The sequence below is a fragment of the Carassius gibelio genome, chromosome B2 (genome assembly GCF_023724105.1).
Source record: "Carassius gibelio isolate Cgi1373 ecotype wild population from Czech Republic chromosome B2, carGib1.2-hapl.c, whole genome shotgun sequence".
Lineage (NCBI taxonomy): Eukaryota > Metazoa > Chordata > Actinopteri > Cypriniformes > Cyprinidae > Carassius > Carassius gibelio.
In genome coordinates, this window is record NC_068397.1 from 12687094 (window position 1) to 12705751 (window position 18658).

Below are 18658 nucleotides of genomic sequence, written 5' to 3' on the forward strand. Positions count from 1 at the left end.
CATGACCATATGCCAGCTTAAAATGTATTGGCTGACATAATAAAAAAAAATGTACAAGACAAAATTAAAATAATTTGACAATAAAATACAATTATTAAAATTTTCAAGTAAAACAATCGCTTTTTTTATAATAAAATGAACACATTGCAACCCTGCTTGGGACGGCAAACATGAATGGGCCAACATTTCTTGAAATAATAATTTTCTGAACATTAAACATTGACTTTCAGTCTTTATTCACTTGCTTCTCATTCAAACTAATTAACTTGAATGTAGAAGTGTAAATTAAATTGCTAAAGTCATAGAATAGCATAGTGACGTGACATTCAGCCAAGTATGGTGACCCATACTCAGAATTCGTGCTCTGCATTTAACCCATCCAAAGTGCACACACACAGAGCAGTGAACACACACACTGTGAAAACACACAAAGAGCAGTGGGCAGCCATTTATGCTGCGGAACCCGGGGAGCAGGTGGGGGTTCAATGCCTTGCTCAAGAGCACCTAAGTCGTGGTATTGCCGGCCCTGTCGTGCAGCTGTTTATATTGAAAATTGAAAAATTTACATGCACCAACCTTTAACTTTTCCAGTTAAAATTATTAAAATATTAAAAATAAACCTTCATTTTAAGCAAACAATTAAATTGTGTAGGTGCTCGGAATTTTAATAAAACTTTTATGATCTGAAACACAATACAAAAGGGAAAATAAGCAGGCATCCGCTGGTCCTACATTTCCGTTTGGAGGAAAGACATGGGCTCAATATAATTTAAAGTTGGCTGGAAGCCGCTCAATATTTGACTGGCACCAAAGCTTATGTGTGCAGAGCTCAGATAATTCAGTAGGTTTCACAAAGGAAGCCTTTGCGAGTGTCAGGAAGGGGATTTCTCATCCCTCCTGTGAGCGGCTGATATGCAGACGCTGTGCGTCTGGACCAGACGGCCTATCTCTGGGATTTGTCCTGTCCTTTCAAACCTGAGAAGATCAGTCGTGAGATGGAATGCCAAATGACACCGAGGCGACCGGGGAGGCTCCAACAGCGCCAAACAGATAAAGAGAATTAAATGGAACTGGCCACAGATGTTCCTATTGCCCTTTTTAATTTCCCAATACACAGTGCTGGATTCGCTGTCAATGCCATTGAATCTGTTCTCCTGGTATATGGATGCAGGAAAACAAAATAGCACACAATATCAATAGTCACACGAGTCAACAGTATTTATTTCAGCCACAAGCCATTGTCTGACTTTTCAACACATAATTGTAATAAGATGTGTGTTATAAGTTTTTTTTTTTTTTTTTTTTTTTTTTTTATACACTTGGCCACAATTAATGGCGCCCTTTTATTCAATACTTTAAGACTCCTTAAAACTTCTTTTGCCAGAATAACAGCTCTGAATCTTCACCTGTAATGTCTGATGAGTCTGGAGAATGGCTGACAATAGATCAGATCATGGAGATCAGATGTTGTTTCTCCTCTTCAGTTCAACTTACTCATTTTCTATAAGGTTCAGGTCAAGGAACTGGGTTGGCCATGGCAAGACCTTAATGTTGTGATCAGTGACCCATTTGTGTTCTGATTTTGATGTCTATTTTTGGATCATTGCCCCGTTAGAAAATCCAAACATGGTCCATTATAACATATCTAGCAGTCAGACACTCAACTGTATTCTCCAGGTGTGATCTTTGAGGCGTCTTTGGCCACTCAAACTGTCCTCCTCGCCTTGCTTTAAGCCGATATAGACACGCGTCATCTTCTAGGCAGATTTGTAATATCTCCTGTTGATTGAAACTTATTGTTATATAAACATATTGTTAATCCAAACATTCCTTTTGCAAAGTCTCCAAGATGCCTGAAGAAAAGAAATATAAATCTAAATCAACAGTGTGACCATCCATTGCATTTAAAAAGTCAAAACGTTTTCCCCAACAACTTTTGTAGGAAGGTCTCTTCAGGTGTCTTGGAGATGTTGCCACAGTTCTTCTGGATTTAATGTTGTTGTTTTTCTGACTCATGTAATTCCAGACAGATGGTGTGGAGCACTGGCTGTTGTCAGACTCGTGCCTTTACAAAAATCTCACTCACTAGATTATTACAGTTAATAGCAAAATGAATGTTTCAAATGTAAACTGATACGTCCTACCAATACACTACACACTACACTACACCTTTCTCACAGTTTTGTATTAATTACAATGTCAAAATAATCCGTATTTTAATCAACATCTGTGTTAACGTCCTCTATGTGATCTAGAGATTCTACAGCTTTTTTCAGCAACAATATTCTCCACTGTGGAAGCGAAATAAGATCTGACATTACAGAGGACAATTTCACATTTCTGTTAGCGTTCACATCTCTCTCACGTGTTGACAAGTGGAAGATGTGGATGAGCGGGATTCAGGATGTTAAGGGTGAAAGACGTGTGGGGTTGTTTGCGGTTTGGAGGTGGGAGACTGGGTCAGTATGGGCCTGTGGAGGTGGGAGACATGTTAAAACCCTCGGCCCTCCTCACACCCCTCAGCCCCCCTCATGGAAGGCAGTGAGAAATGGCTGCCAGAATATGTATATATAAAACAGTGCCAGTACTCCTGAGGCTGAGTAGCTTAAAGCTGAATCCAGAGGCATGAGACCCTGACAGACCTGTGAAGTCTAGGTCTGACCTTGGCCCACTTTCACTCTTTGTGGGAATGACAGAACTCAGAGCAGGAACACGATGACATTCACGAAGGTCTGTGTAACTAATATCACAGAGCTTACTATGATATTCAGCCCAAGATAATGAAAAGAAAATGTATATTTTCCTGTATATTTAAATATATAATTTATTCCTGTGAGGGTAAAACTGAATTTTCAGCAGTACTAGTCTTTGTTGTAACATGATCATTCAGAAACCATTTTAAAATGCTAATTTGATGTTCAATAATTTAATATTATTATTATTATTATTATTATTATTATTAAAACATGATTATTGTTTGTACTGTTCAATATTTTGATGGAAACCATGATATTTATTTTAGTTTAAAAGAACAGCATTTGTTCAGAAAAAAAAAAATATATATTTTTTTTTGTTATATTGTAAATGCCTTTACTGACATTTGTGGTTCTTTCTGAATAAAAGTATTAATTTATTTCATGAAAAAAAAAAAAAAAACACACACAAATGACCACAAACTTTGAAATGGTAGTGTCATCATATAATCTAAACACCATCTGAAATGCTTCAAAAAAATCAAAAAGAAAAAAAAGAAAGATAGATAGAAGATAACTTCATGATTGAATAAATTACAAAACATTTTATATAATAAATAAATTATTAAATCATTATAAAATGTATAACACTGGTATGATAATATATGTTTATATATATATATATATATATATATATATATATATATATATATATATATATATATATATATATATATATGTAAAATAGTTTTCTATTACTTTTTTATTATTACCAAAATATCTTTATGCACAATAATTCATATTTATTGTTACTTAAACACTTACGGAGGAGACACATAAGCATAAATGACTGTTATACTATATATTAATTTACATACAGTATAATCTTTATTCGACTGCATTTGTGACTTTCACTGTGGCTTCGTCTCCTAGACCCAAGTATAAACAAATACAGAAAAAGTTGTATTAATATCGTATTAATATTTCACAATATTACTGTTTTTACTGAATTTGTGAACAAATAGATGTAGTGTTGGTAAGACTTCTTTCAAAAAAAAAAAAAAAAAAAAAACTTACCAACCCCAAACATTCAAACATTTAGAATGTAATTGTATATATGCAGACAAAACTAATAATAAAAAATAAAAATATAAAAAAAATAAAAACCATCAGGATTTACTTAAATCACTGCAGTATTTTATTGTAAGCAAAACACATGCAATAAAGTAAAATTAGATAATGTGTTAAGGGCTGACTTTAAAATGTTGACTTTAAGAAATTATGTGATTTTGGACCAGAAGTGCTAAGTCATGGACAGAGTTATCTAATGCCAAATTACAGAAACCTTTTATAGATGTGTATCCATAATTCCTTTACTATATTACTAAAACGGTCCCTAAACATGAACTGAAAACAAGAAAAGCATTGAACCCTGTAAAACCTTTATAAAAAATAACAAAACAGAGAATTTGACAAAGTACATACTGATGTGTATCAATACTGTTCAGTGAGCAATACAACATTTATTGATGATAATCATGTCAATTTTGAGACAAAGTGTGTGGGAATTGTGAGGGAAACCCAAACACAACAGTCTGGACTTCAATGCTTCATATGGTACATAATTGTGAAGTCTAATAATGCATTTATAGCAGGTGTGGTCAAGTCTATTTCACAAAATATATATACATTTTCACAATGGCAACCATCAGAAAACTAGAGTGAGTCATAAACGCATTTCATTCGAATAACAGATGACATATGGTTGTATTTTCATATGGATAAGCATGATCATCTTCAAACTATTACAAAAAAATATGAACTGGTGTTTCCGAATGTCTTGATAATGAGAGCTAAACAAAAGAAACAATGAATAAAGAGAGAAAAGAATCTTCAGAGCCATTATTGAAGGCAAAGGCAATGAAATATCTGTCACATATTTCTGTTTCTTATACATACACAAGCTACTTTCAGTTTTTTACATTTTTGGTTTTGACAGTGAATAGCGATGAACATTCCCAAACATTTCCACCCAAAATCTGTTAAAGAGGTGGAGCGTCTTCCTTTTTGGCAATTGTTCAAGAAGATGTTTTTGGTAGAACATATGTTAGAGAGCACAAATTAATAGGGGATAATAATATATTAGACAGCGAGGTCATATTAGCGATTGATTGGCTTCACCCCAAGTCAAGTCAGTGTTTGAAAGCTGTTGATCTGGATTTCTGGGTTCAGGGCAAAGGGTCCATAAAGATTAAGCGCTTGTATGGCACTTTACCTGCATAAACACAGCTAAGAGTGACCGTCGAAATGCCCAAATCTTATTAACTTAATGACTTCCCCATTTAAATGGATTCTGATTCAATGTACTGCAAAACAAACTTCATTACCCGGAGCCCTGACAGACAGGGATATATTTTCAACAAAAATTAGTTAACTATTGGATTTTTCAAGATCATTTTTTTCAATTAGGCAGAAGAGCTGAATCCGTCATGATTTCACAATGGAAACAGTGGCATCAGCAATACCAACTGGCCAACAGAAATAAGACATGAGATTTCTGGCAGAGACATGCTTGTATGTTGCACATCTGAATTTCTGACGTCCTTACAAATGCTTCTGAAAAAAAAAAGAAGCTCATTATGTTTAAACAGCTATGAGCATGATATTTCATATTCTTTTACAGCGTTTACACAAAGGATTTTGGTTACCGGCAACACTCGGCTGTGATGTTAAAAGCAGATTGCTTGTTTTTAAAACTGTACACTCACAGTTGGCTCTCATAGTTAAAATTACACGGAAAACAACAAGATGTTATGTTCGCATTTGTTAAAGCGTGGCCTTTTGATGAAACACTCAAGGTTTTCGTGGGAGCAAATAAGATAATAAGGAATACCATTTTTAAAAAGGGACTATACTAAAACAAATTTCGATTCAAAACAATAAAGAGCATTAGTGCTTGATCTAAAAAAATTGGGGTAGTAAAGGGCATCCATCTATATAAACCAAACAAATATACTGCTCTTTATGTCAAATTCCTTCACTTAAGGGAGAAAGGGAATAAGGGAGCGCTTGAAAGCAATCTGAAGTGAAAGCGGGGAGGAAATATCATTACAGACCATAATGACTTGATGCTTCCGCCATTTCCGGAATCAGTTATATTTTCATCGACTCGCAGACAGTGTCCTCAAAAACAAACAGAGTGAGGAAATGACTCCAAATGAAATCTACAACAACAGAGTTGTTTGGACTGCTCTCTACGATAAACATAAGCATGTTCCATCATCTAATGGACAGCTTTTGATGGCTTTTATGGGGAAAATATGATAATCGGCTTTGAAATGGTATGACTGACCTCCACACACCCTAGTTGAGAAAAAAACTGTTTTATCAAAGGCAAAGGAAATACTTGGATATAGCTGAACTGATATCGGAGGGTCTTTTGAAAAACGATAAAGGAGAAACAGTAAACAAACAAAAAACAAATAGTCAGTATCACTATGAACAAACAAAAGAGGCAATAATAATTGACCGTACCAATAAGGAGAGCTTCCTCTCAAGCATTATATCAAGTGGTAACATTTTTTTTTTCTTTTTTAGAAAACAAGGACTGTTCTTTCATGTATTTTTTTTTCTTTTTTTCTGAGAGGTAGAATGAAGCATTTAAATTGAAACACAAAAACTGGTTGTTCCATTATTAACAATTGCCTCATAAGACTGAAACAGTCACAGGTTTTTGTTAGTCGCCCTGTCCCGCCTAAAATACACTGTGAAAACTGTACAAACACATCTTTTTTTCTTCTTTTTTTAAATTCATAATTGTTTTCTAAAATCTTGTTAAGTATCCCAAATGTTCCATGGTAGTATGCATGATTGTGTGTGGCCATGAAGGATGTTAATCCAAATCTGAGGAGGGTGGAGCGCTGGATCTTTAGTCTGAAGATCCCACGTGCTGTGAGGATGGATGGTGCCGATCAGTTGGAGGTGTCAGAATGGACGCTCCCGGGTCCTTCCGTGGGTGAGGTCACTGAGGAGGGTGTCGGGGCATCTTGCCAGCCACCGTTCGCCTTTAGTGAGAAAAACGAAAAAAAAAAACAAAGACAAAATTTTAAAAAGTGCATATTTCAACGCTCATCCAAATGCAAAGACGCAAGCAAGCGTCTACAAACCCCATTGTGAAATCTAAACGAGAGCAACCATGATGAATTCCCTCACTATAAACACGCTTTTGCAAGAAGTGAGTCACAAAGTGAGGCAGTAAAAAGGAACGACATTATGCTGCATATTACGAGTGATTTTCAGAACATGATTTTCAAAAGACAGATGATGGAGGAATCAATTATTGCAAATTATCACATTGGCTAAAGGAATGAAAGTATAATGGGCACCTAAAATCGAGGCCATTTCATATCCGGGAGACAGGTTGCCTAAAGAGCATTTGGGGCATTAATAGCAATTTCCATGCCATCAGAAAAAGGACTAGAAATGGGCTTTGGCAGCCTCTTATTTTCCCAGCCTGTTATTTTAGATAGAGGCAGTCTGTAATCAAAAAAGAAAGAGCAGAGCGAGGAGAGAAAAAAACTTTTCAAATCTTCAGCTTTGGTGACACCCCATGTCTATTTCAAAGGCGTAATTACAGTGCATGGGCAAGACGAAAGCTCCCCCACATAAATGCTTTATGTCTCAGGCCGTCATTATCCACAGCCGAAAAAAAGGCGAATAACTTATCTGGGTGGAGAAGGAAAAACATCATGTTATTTAAGACAGTGAATTTGTTGGAAGATTGAGACACTTTCTCTGGCTACATTATTACAGCGTTATGATGCAAATGTTCGCTGCCGCTTTCTTCTTTGTTATTTATGGTTATAGGTGTTCCAGTATAAAATATTGTTGAATGAATTCTTGATACGAACATGAAATCAGTTGATATCAAACAGAAGTTTTTTATTTATTTATTCATTAGAAACGACTGCAGGAGTATGTCGCTGAAAAATAATTAAACATAATAATTAAAAATGTAATCTTTTTTAAGTGCCAGCATTTGAAGATAGCGATTAAATTCCAAATATATGTGAATAAATCAAAAATTCATCTTTAAATATTTACACTTAGGCTAAACTGTCTTTTCAGATTGAATTTATTTCAGAAATATTTACATGTAACTTTGAAAAGATTTAAAAAATAAACTTCCATATAAAATCTATGTGAATTAAAGAAGTGTTCAGATAAAATATTTATTTTAGATCTTTATTTAGACTTGTATTTAATTCACAACAATTCAAAATGTTTTTAGACTTTAATTCAGACATATTTACTTCAAAACCTTTTTTTTTTAATAAAAAGTCTTCACAGATTTTAATTCAGAAATGTGAATAAAATAAATTTTCAGATAAAATGTCTATTCAGATATTTATTCAGAACTATTTACTTTAAAAATTACATAGTAAAAAAAACTAAAAACACATCTAAAAACATCTTCCATCTTTATTTGTCCCTCTAACTTTAGCACTCACTATTCTAATTATATTCTAAAAAATAAAATACAAATTCTAACTAGCTTTCTAATCTTTTTGTATTCTATCTGTTTTCTTTTTCATTTATTATACAATTAACAAAAGCAAAAAAGACCTCTAACACTAGCTTGCTCTATTCTATCTGTTCTATAGTGGTGTTTTCTTTTTATTTCTTATATTATTTAAAAGTCCTTGCTATGTGCTATGCGTTGAGCTAACTGAGACTTGTTATAGCACTTACATATAATTTCTCTTATGTTGGTATTGATTGCTTCCATTGTCCTAATTTGTAAGTCCCTTTTTGATAAAAAAACATACTAAATATTAATGTAATGTAAATGTAAAATGTAAGTTAATTAAATATTTTTTCAGATAATACGTCATTACTGAATTCATAAGTATTGTATTCTAATGACCTCAAAAATTGAATTAACATCACTGTAAGCTGTCCTGACAAAAACATGCTCTCCATCAGCCATAGGTGGCACAGAAGCACTGGGCCACTTCCACAGGACACATTCAGCTCTGCATCAGAGCGGCTATTTAGAGAGACTTTGTTAGTGTGTTTGTCTTTTTTCCTTTTTTTCCCCCTCCTCACACTTTGCTGGCTCCCTGTCAGTGCTGTTAAGGTGGCAGATGTGTGATATGACCAATGCACTTGGATTGCTGTCCCAAATCTCTACTCAGCCCTCCCTTGAGACTGTCTGATCAATTTCCTCTGCTGGCGACACGGCTTGTCGCTGTGGATTTTACATGCTGGCCTCTGCCGTTTGTGTTCCCGGTCTCCCTCTCCCTCTCTCTTAAACACTCCTCCCCCAGTATAAAACTGATGGTTGGAGCTGCTCATCTGCTCTGGTTAACACAATTCTTTTAATGTGCACTCAGAGCTGTGGTGGAGGACACCATCTCAGGCTCTGAATGAGTTTGATGGCCTGAATACACCTGTGTCTGGGCTTCTTTGATGCTGTTGGTGTTTATGTGGCTGAAGGAGCCAAGGTGATCAGCGGTCACATTTACGGTCGCCTTGATGACTGCTCCTAGTGTACATATTTTCGCTGGCACCACTAGACAGATATATATATATAATGTATATATACAGTAGATACACAGTATTTATTTTGTGTACACAAATCCGTTCCATTTAAAGTTTTGGGGTCAGATTTGTTTTTGCATTAAACTGATCATTAAAGCTTTTACATGGTTAAAGATTTCTTCTTTTTTTTATTCCACAAACATGTTAAGCAGCACTGTTTTCAACACTAATAATAATAATAATAATAATAATAATAATAATAATACAACATTTATTGAGGACCAAATCAGTATATTAGATTTCACTGGTAAAAAAAGTAAAACATTTAAAATGCATTTATTTTACACTAATTATAGTCAATATCTACTAACATATTTACTGACATACAAAAGAAGAGACTTCTTTTGGAATAACTGGAATAACAACCTAAAATGGGTTTTGATGTCACTACTGATGAGGATTGCATGATTTTTGAATAATATTTCTTATTCCTGCAATAGTTCGGCTTCAGCACAATCAAATATACTTCAGTATATCTTTAGTAAGACTTCCACACAATTAAAGTGCATTAAGCACACATTTATTTTTATTTTTTTATTTTTATTTTTTGCAATTGCAGGATATTTTTATTAAGTACATAAATATGTAAATGTATCTGTAGTAGACCTGTACATGAAATAAATGTATTTCAAATACATTTTGGTATATTTATTTTTCACTAGCTTTCTGAATAATCATGTAACACTGAAGATTGGAGAAATGGCTGGATTAAGAAATAAATTACATTTTAAAATTTATTAAAATCATTTTTTTTTTTTTTTTTTTTTGTGAAGTTGTGATTCCATTCCACAATATTACTGTTTTACTGTATGTTTTGTTCAAATAAATGCAGCTTTGGTGATCATAAGAGACTATTAATATATATATATATATATATATATATATATATATATATATATATATATATATATATATATATATATATATATATATATATAGTACCAACCCCAAATTTTAAATATCGTAATGGCATTTGTCTTGACAAAAAAGCTAAGTTTGGACTCACATTGATGCCCTGTGGACTGTATATCTGACTGGCAGCGAGGCTTTCACTGTATCCTCCTGTCTGACTGATAACATGGCGAAGAGTATCCACCTGCAGACAGAAGAACACAACACAAACAAAAGACAGGGTCAGACAATACAGATACAAAACAAAGACGTTTGTGCTGAGAAAAGGTCACCCAGATATCAAAAGGATATTGGCAGCCAAAAAGGTCATCAAATGTTGAATGAAATGTTTGTGCTACAGATATCAAACAAAGGACACGATATGTTTCCAGACTGATATGAAAAAATAAACATTTACAGTGTAATTATTGGAGTGAATTTAGAGAATTAAATGTCATTAAAAAACACAAATATACAAATTATAATACAGTTATAAAGCAATAAAGCAGAGTAATATATTTACAATTTAGTGCTGTCAAACAATTAATCGCAATTAAACACATCCAAAATATACGTTTTTGTTTACATAATAAATGTGTACTGTTTATATTTATTATGTATTTTTAAATACACACACATGCATGTATATATTTAAGAAAATGTTTATATTTGTATATTAAACATATTCATATATAATATAAATTATATAAATATAAATATATGCATGTAAATATTTTTTAAATATATACTTTGTGAGTGTGTCTTTATATATACATAATAAATATACACAGTACACACATATTTATATAAACAAAAACTTTTATTTTGTATGTGATTAATCCTTTGACAGCACTTTATATTTTTTAATTTATATTTAAAAATATGCATGCATACATATTAAATTACATGCATTTTATACGCTGCTATCCATTGCGCCACAGAGCTGCTATATGCAACAGATTTTATATATTTTGTTACTCTTTACATTCATAATACACAAAAAAACTCTTGCACCACATGAACTCATTTCAGAAGATTCCCTCTGGGATTCCAGCACTGAATATTCATGAAGCACCCTGAGCCTTTGGAGAAGTTACTTCGTTATGGGATGAAAATATTCAGAACGTCAAAGGGGGACAAACCGAAACACCCTGTGTTTGGATGCTAGTGTGCCGGGCAAGGTCAGGCCGCCACGGTGGCAGATGTGACAGCATGACAGATACTCAAACCCGCTGACAAGAGCTGTATTGTTTCCAAGACTGTATTTGATGGTCTATTCATTTGGAAGTTGACAATGGCCACGGAGCAGTGTACAACTGCTTGAGGCAAACTGTAACCCCAGTCAGTCTTCAAGGTCAGAAGGCCCGTCATGTCAGCCGCGGCCGAACAGAAATGTACACGCTCCGGACTCTATGATGAGCAAGCTGGCGCTGAGAGATGAACTTTGTTGTGACAAGGATATATAACAAGATGATGACTATTTGATCAGATATGACATAGACATGCCATTCAGTTCTAACGGAGAAACTTCCTATGAAAATATGGGCAAACACAAGAACAAAATATTTATTTATTTTTACAGAATAGCACTTGCTTGCTTGCAAGGGGGATTTTGTGGATATCAAAGCTCAGTCAACAAAGTAAACGTAAAAAGGCAGCAGCACAATCCTAAGAATCCTTTCATAGGCCATGTTCACACTAATACGTTTTCATTTGAAAATGCATAATTTTTTCTACATCTTGGCCTTCCACCCATACTGAGATGCCATTTTTAATCAAGGAAAACTGAACTTAATAAAAAAAAAAAACCTCTCTCCAAAGTGGATACATTTGAAAATGCCGTTTTCGCATAGTAGGACTGTAGACTGTGAAAACGGAGGCTTTTGAAAACGATGACGCAAGTTTAGTCATGTGACGCAAATTATACCAATAGATATCCTTGTTTATACTGGCATTGTGCACGTTATGTGTTATGCACTTTCACACTATTCCTATAGTTGTGTTACTTTGTACACTGTGTTACTTCATATCACAGTCCTGCAAAGATGAAAGCAAATTTACTCGCGATTTCTATTTGCGAGGGCAGTTGCGACCTGGACGCGTCAGTTAATGGTGAGTTATTTTTGTAAATAAAATAATCCTATCAGAAAAACAACATGAAAGCATGACACATTCCGTGTGTCATCTGCAGTGAGCTTTTCTGAGGCTTTACAATGCGCAGAAAGCGAATAAACCTTTTTTCTGACGTTTCAGTGTGGATGACACACTTTTGGAAGATGCTTGAAAACGCTAGTGTGGATGGAGAGCATTTTAAAACAAAAACGCCATTTTCAAATGTATCCGGATTAATGTGGACGTAACCTTAGAAATTCAATAAATAGAGGCAGAAAAAATAATTATAGTATTGATGGATCCAGGCCAGATGTGATTTTGTGAATGGGATTATCAGGACCGCCATTATGACAGCACAATGTGTGATTAGGTTTAACTGAGTGAAATTAGTTTTGGTAATCTGCCCTCTCTCTTAGCGACTCTCCCTACCTGTGACTGAATGTTGGCCCCCACTTGGGCCCCCTGGTATGAGTCCCCATTCAGAGACTGCACACTCATGAACAAGTCCCCGGAGTTCATGTTAAAAGAACCAGCAGAACCTAAGAGGAAGAGAGGCCGAGAGAAAGAGACAGAGAAAGATAGGGATAGATAAAGACATGAAACAGTCATGCAACAGTAAGATTGAAGTAAGGAGTGTTAGTAGTGCAGAGCTGATACTGTATGTGAGGGTTATGTGTTGAAAACCACACAAGCTCGGTACAGATTCCAAATCCTAAATCCAAGGTTAGAATGAGCTGAGAGAAATTCTGTTTGATATAATTATATTTATAGTTCATTTATTTAATCCAAAAGTACCTAATATTTCTGTTTGCTAGGTATATCTATTATAGGACTGCACTGTTAGTTTCAATATCATTTGATATCAATATCACAAAATTAATTTCAAACCATTAATGGCGAAATAACTGCATTCCACATGTTTATTGATAGACTGGAGAATGCAAATATCATGTGTTTGTTCAAAAGTAAATGTAACTTTTAATTGAGAGCCCTATGCAAATGTATTAGCAGTTTAATCAATACATTTTAAAAGGTAACCAACTGAAAATATAACAAAATATTGCATTTCTATTTGTTTGTCAAATAAAGTGCTGGACAAAAAAAACGTTGTATACTGTAAAAGTAAACATGGATGAAACATATCTTGGTTGTATGAAATTTCTTTAAAAATATTATTATTATTATTATTACTTGAAGTACATTTTAGACTAGTAATATATTAATGTCATAATTTCTTCAAGTTAAACCAAATGTATTTTAGCCGATTGAGTTTTGACACACAACTGATCATCTAAGATGTAGACTAAATATGGAGAATTAACAGTTTATTATCGAGATTGTGAATTCATTTTTTTCCAGTAAATATTATGTATTGATTTATCAACCAGACCTAAATAAATTGTCCATTCTAGTCTCCAGTGCACTTCACATGAGAAGCACTACACTTTTTTTTTTTTAATGCTAGCGAGCAAAATAAATCAGTCCCTTTTCAGGTTCCTTTTCAGTTAGAAAAGGATTGTCTATATAGAAAGTAGACAGCACGGCAGTTTAATAGGTTTAGGAACAGCCCTGCAGGTCTGCCTAAAGTTGTTTACTCTTCAAAGCTGTTTTTCCAGCCTGGACATGCTGGTCTTTAGCTGGTTGACCAGTTCCCAAATCCCTCTAAAACCATCAAAACAGACCTGTCTGACCATCTTGGCAAGGCTGGATGGCTAGCTAACGGCCCTAGGCAAGTTTAAGCTGTTTTGTTTTAGTAGAGAGAGATATATTGTAGCTAAATGACACAAATATACACATTAAGTATTAAGATGCAGTAATATTTACTGTTTTTCAGCTAATTTTGTGCAGGTCAATCCTTGTCATTCCAATAAGAATTCATACGTTCTTGAGGGCGAAAGATTTCCCTATGCAGATTTCACATTAGAGTTGATCACACGGAAAGCTGCTTTGTTTGGAACTGACTTTTATGTGAGCCGTGCTTCATACATTGCTACCCTATTGACGATTTCTATTGAACTTTCACCAAATGTGACCGCACCATTAGCTTATCACTAAAAAAAACTACAATAGCCATTAAAGTGTTTCCGGAATAACAATGGGTAAAGAAGGACCAAAACAGACTTCTATTAATTCTACAGTGACATCTAAGATGGACAGTACAGTTACACTGCCACAGCCAAGTCATTCAGGATGTGCTAATTGAGTCACAGAAGGAATTAACGAATGCTATTTGTCTTTTAATGGAGGAGAACTCCCTAGATGTTTAAGAGAGAGCAGGGCTTAACTTAATTTCCGCTTTAAAAGCCGCAGGGCACTAATCAAATGTACATGGACCTCTAATCACTTCAAGGCTACATGACAAAAGGCTTGACCATCTCGTCATAATGACATCCAGGAGGTCAAACAGACAACAGCGACCAAGCCAGTTAATAGCTTAGGTACGTTCACACCAGATAAAACGGAATATCATTTGAGCCAAAAACTATTTAAAGCGGAGTACTGGTGAGTAAAAGCTGAATTATTGGTTTTGGAAATAGAAAAACCGTATAAGAGCAATGCTACAGGCCAAGCTGCTGATGTAGATAAAGAGGAGGCAGATATGGACGTCATAAAGAGAGGTATTATGGGAATGCTACAGTAAAAGGAGGACATTAAAAGCGGAAATGGTTGAATATTCAAAACATTATCATGGTGAAGTACTTTTCTGCCAGTTGATGAAACGAAATGTTCTGCTTCTGCACCCCTAGCAGGACTAGTTTCTAAAGCGTATTAAAGACCAGTGAAAAACAAGCACATCTGTTGTTTGTGTGTCGATTTGTTGCAATGCTCACCGGCCGAGTTTGGGGTGGAAGGCGAGTTGGCTTGGCTACCGTGGGTGGAGACGTTGGTTGCGCTCACGGCGGTTTTGGCAGCGTACATGTTGGCTTCTTCTTGGAATTTTCCAATATTTTTCTTGTATCTGATCCTCTTGTTTCCAAACCAGTTGGATACCTGAGGAGACAAGAATTAATGAACGCATCAGAAAGAACAGAAATTAATTTCAACCTCATTTGAGAGCTGTTTAGTGTCTTTGGACCACTAACTTCAATGCATATGTATTCTGCATCACTGTATGGGGTGAATGTTGGTGTGTCTCACCTGTGAGACTGTAATGGAGCATTTCTTTGCCAGCTCCTCCTTGGCCTCCTCGCTGGGGTACGGGTTGCTGAGGTGGGAGTAGAAGTATTCATTCAGGATCTCTGTGGCCTGCTTATTGAAGTTTCTTCTTTTTCGTCTAATGGAAAATGACAGAGCAGAGAGAAAGAGAGAAAATGAGAAAGGGAAAAAGCAATGCCAGCTTGATTCAGAAGCTACGGTGTTTATAAAGTCATCCACATTTGAACCTGCTGTGTAAATACTACAGCGGTTCCAAACAGTGTTTAGACATTTCATTCACACGTAAAAATGGATGAATATAATTGAATGCCATTAAAATATCTGACTAATTAGCACACTTTTTAATCAAAACTTGTTGGGTTTCAAACATATAATTTTCAAACATTTCTTTATTTATGTATTTATTTTTATTCAGCAAGAACATTAAATGGATCAAGTGACAATAGAGACATTTCTATTTCAAATAAATGTCATTTCATTGAATTTTCTATTTATCAAAGAACCCCCCCCCCACCACCACCATGAAAAAAAGGGAAAGGTTTCCACAAAAATATTAAGCAGCTCAACATGGATTCAACATGGATATTAATGTTTCTTGAGCACCAAATGGGCATATAAGAATAATTTCTGCAGGATCATGTTACACTTAAGAATAACGGCTGAAGATTTGCCACCATAAGAATAAACTACATTTTCAAAATATTAAGATGTTCATTATATTTTTACATTTTATAAAATATTATAAAATTCACAGTCTTTAAAATATTTCCTCCAAAAACATAAAATCTCACAGACCCCAGACATTTGAACGGTAGTGTATATACTGTATTTGGAAACTTTTCAAAAAAAAATTATCTTAGTTACATTTTGTGCATTTGGTTCGCTGATATTTTACTAACTTGTCTTTTTCCTTAAAGTTTGCTATGAAATTAGAGACATATTAGATGCAGCATTAGATCCTGTTATACAGACCTGGCATCGAGGAAGCGGGAGCGCAGGATCATGACCGCCTCACAGGTGCTCTGTTTGAGCTGCATCTGGATGGAGCTGAACTTGCGATGGATGATGCCCACCATGCGCTCGATCTCTTTAGGGGAGATGGGCCGAGTGCGAGACTGCTCCCTCAGCAGGTTCATCACATGGGTGGTGAACTCATTACACGCCTGAACATGCACAGAGGGGCGGCACATGCATCAATCTCATGTGCATGTAAACAAAACTACAGGAGCTGCTCAAATATTCTATCCTGAGGACTTTTTGGTGTGCTAGGCCTATAAAATGTTGTTTCAAAACATTTGAGTTTACAGAGGTCAGAGTCTTTTCTGAAGACCAAACACTGTTGGCTCACCTGCTCATACTTTTCCAGTTCTGTATGGTAGATCTTACGGATCTGGGACAGCTTGGCGCGGTAGTCTGAGTGTTCGACCGAGTTATCGGACCCGCCGCCGCCTGCCGCAGCAGCAGCGGCCGCAGCAGCAGCCGAACCGCCTCCTTTCTCCGGTCCGGACACGCCCTCGGCTAGCAGCATGTTGTCCAATCGCATGAGCTGAGCGTCTGGTGGCTCCTCCTCCTGAGCTCCACGGATACTGAGTACTGTCAAGAAAGGAAGAGAGAATAAACACTTGAGTGATTTTGTAGGTACAACTGGAAATCCTCAAAAATCTGACATTTTCAGTTGTCTTTGACTATGCAGTAGGTCATTTCTGTTTAACCGTACACTCGGAATAACATTTCTAATATTAGTAAAGCTAAGAACTGCAATGTCTCAATATGACACTTAAAAATGAGAAGCACATATATATAATTTATCATTTGAGTGACCTTCATAATAGTCAAGTTAAAGTAAATGTCTGTAATAAAATTAACATAATAACATCACATTGTCTCCTTATGAGATATTACAGAGCTCGAGAAGTAATATATGGCCTTCGTTTTAATTGCTCTCTTCTTTGTGATAAAAATGTGGAACTATACACTGATCTTGGCAGGGTATGAGATAATAAAACCATCATTTCATTGATCTGCACAATCATTTACAATAAATGATTATATCTACTCATTCTTAGTTCTTGATCTTGTGATATTTACCCACTAAAGAGTAAAAGCATAAAATTATTATTTAAAACATTAAACTAAACTAGTATTAATACATACTGTAGAAATGTCAGAGAAATGCTTTTTTTTTCTTTTGTCTGCCCACTATCCACTGATTATTTTCATTAGATGTTTAGCTGTCAGGTTCTCTTGAAAGCTTTCCTTTTTCAACTTAATTCAATATGTAGATTAAGTTTATATTCCATGAAACTCTGCTCTTTATTTCAGGACTGTACATGTATCACTGTTTATGTGTTACAAAGGTGCATTAAACATCTACCTTCCCGCAAAGTTTAGCTCCGATGCTGCTCTGATATACATGTACTGTTCAGATTATTCCAAACACTCTGTTTACCTGATTTAAATGTAACATATGGTAAAAATGATTTAGTAAAATGTGTTAAACAGAGCTAAGAGTACCACTCTCTTACCGGTAGCAGGAAGTATTATCAAATTAGCAGGAAACAAACATGCAAATCGTAGAGGATGTGTAAGATTCTGTGTGGGGTTGGTTATTACTACACTATGAAGGAAAAGAAGATTATATAAGGACTCTCAAAGGAGTTTTGTCTGTTTATGCAGTGTTATTAGAAAACTATAAACTGTTGTTTCTTCGTGTGCCACTAGATGTCTCTCCTTCAGTTCTGTTCAGTGAAGGCAGTCGGACAGAAGACAGCAGCAGCAGCAGCCATTCTACCAGTAACAAAGAGCACACAAATCCAGATCTACCAAGAATTTGACAAACAAGCAGCTATTCATTTCTGTAGAAGATCCACAGCGATAACAGGAGATCAATGTTAATGCAAATAAAACCAATAATCAATGCATAAAGCAAAGATTTATTTTTGGGTTACAATTACAGTGGACGTCAAGTGCTGACCAAATATATATTATAATAAAAATGTTCAATAAAAATATTTACATTGCAATACATTTCAAAAATCTGGGTTCGGGAAATATGTCATTTCAAAGAAATTAATATCTGTATTTAGCAAAGATGCATTAAATTGATCAAATGTTTGGCAGTAAAGACATTTATAATATTTCAAAATATTGATGTTAATATAAATGCGCTGTATTTTTTATCAAATAAATGTCCCTTGATGGAA

At 35.0% G+C, this 18658-nt stretch overlaps 1 protein-coding gene and 1 long non-coding RNA gene across 3 annotated transcripts in view; both read right to left on the reverse strand.

The window, feature by feature from the left end:
- The window catches only part of LOC127951034 (uncharacterized), a 198204-nt gene that overhangs the window by 60742 nt on the left and 118804 nt on the right, over positions 1–18658 (reverse strand). The window lies entirely within an intron of this gene.
- LOC127951029 (pre-B-cell leukemia transcription factor 1) overlaps positions 4197–18658 on the reverse strand; it is a 64439-nt gene continuing 49977 nt past the window's right edge. The window contains exons 3-9 of one of the 2 annotated variants that reach the window (XM_052548631.1): positions 16804–17048; positions 16428–16618; positions 15438–15573; positions 15131–15290; positions 12729–12838; positions 10303–10392; positions 4197–6757 (exon numbers count right to left, since the gene is read on the reverse strand). In XM_052548631.1, the coding sequence (XP_052404591.1) occupies positions 6665–6757; positions 10303–10392; positions 12729–12838; positions 15131–15290; positions 15438–15573; positions 16428–16618; positions 16804–17048 (1025 nt within the window). In that variant the 3' untranslated portion in view covers positions 4197–6664. The remainder of the gene's footprint in view (positions 6758–10302; positions 10393–12728; positions 12839–15130; positions 15291–15437; positions 15574–16427; positions 16619–16803; positions 17049–18658) is intronic. The other variant, XM_052548632.1, reaches the window with a different exon arrangement.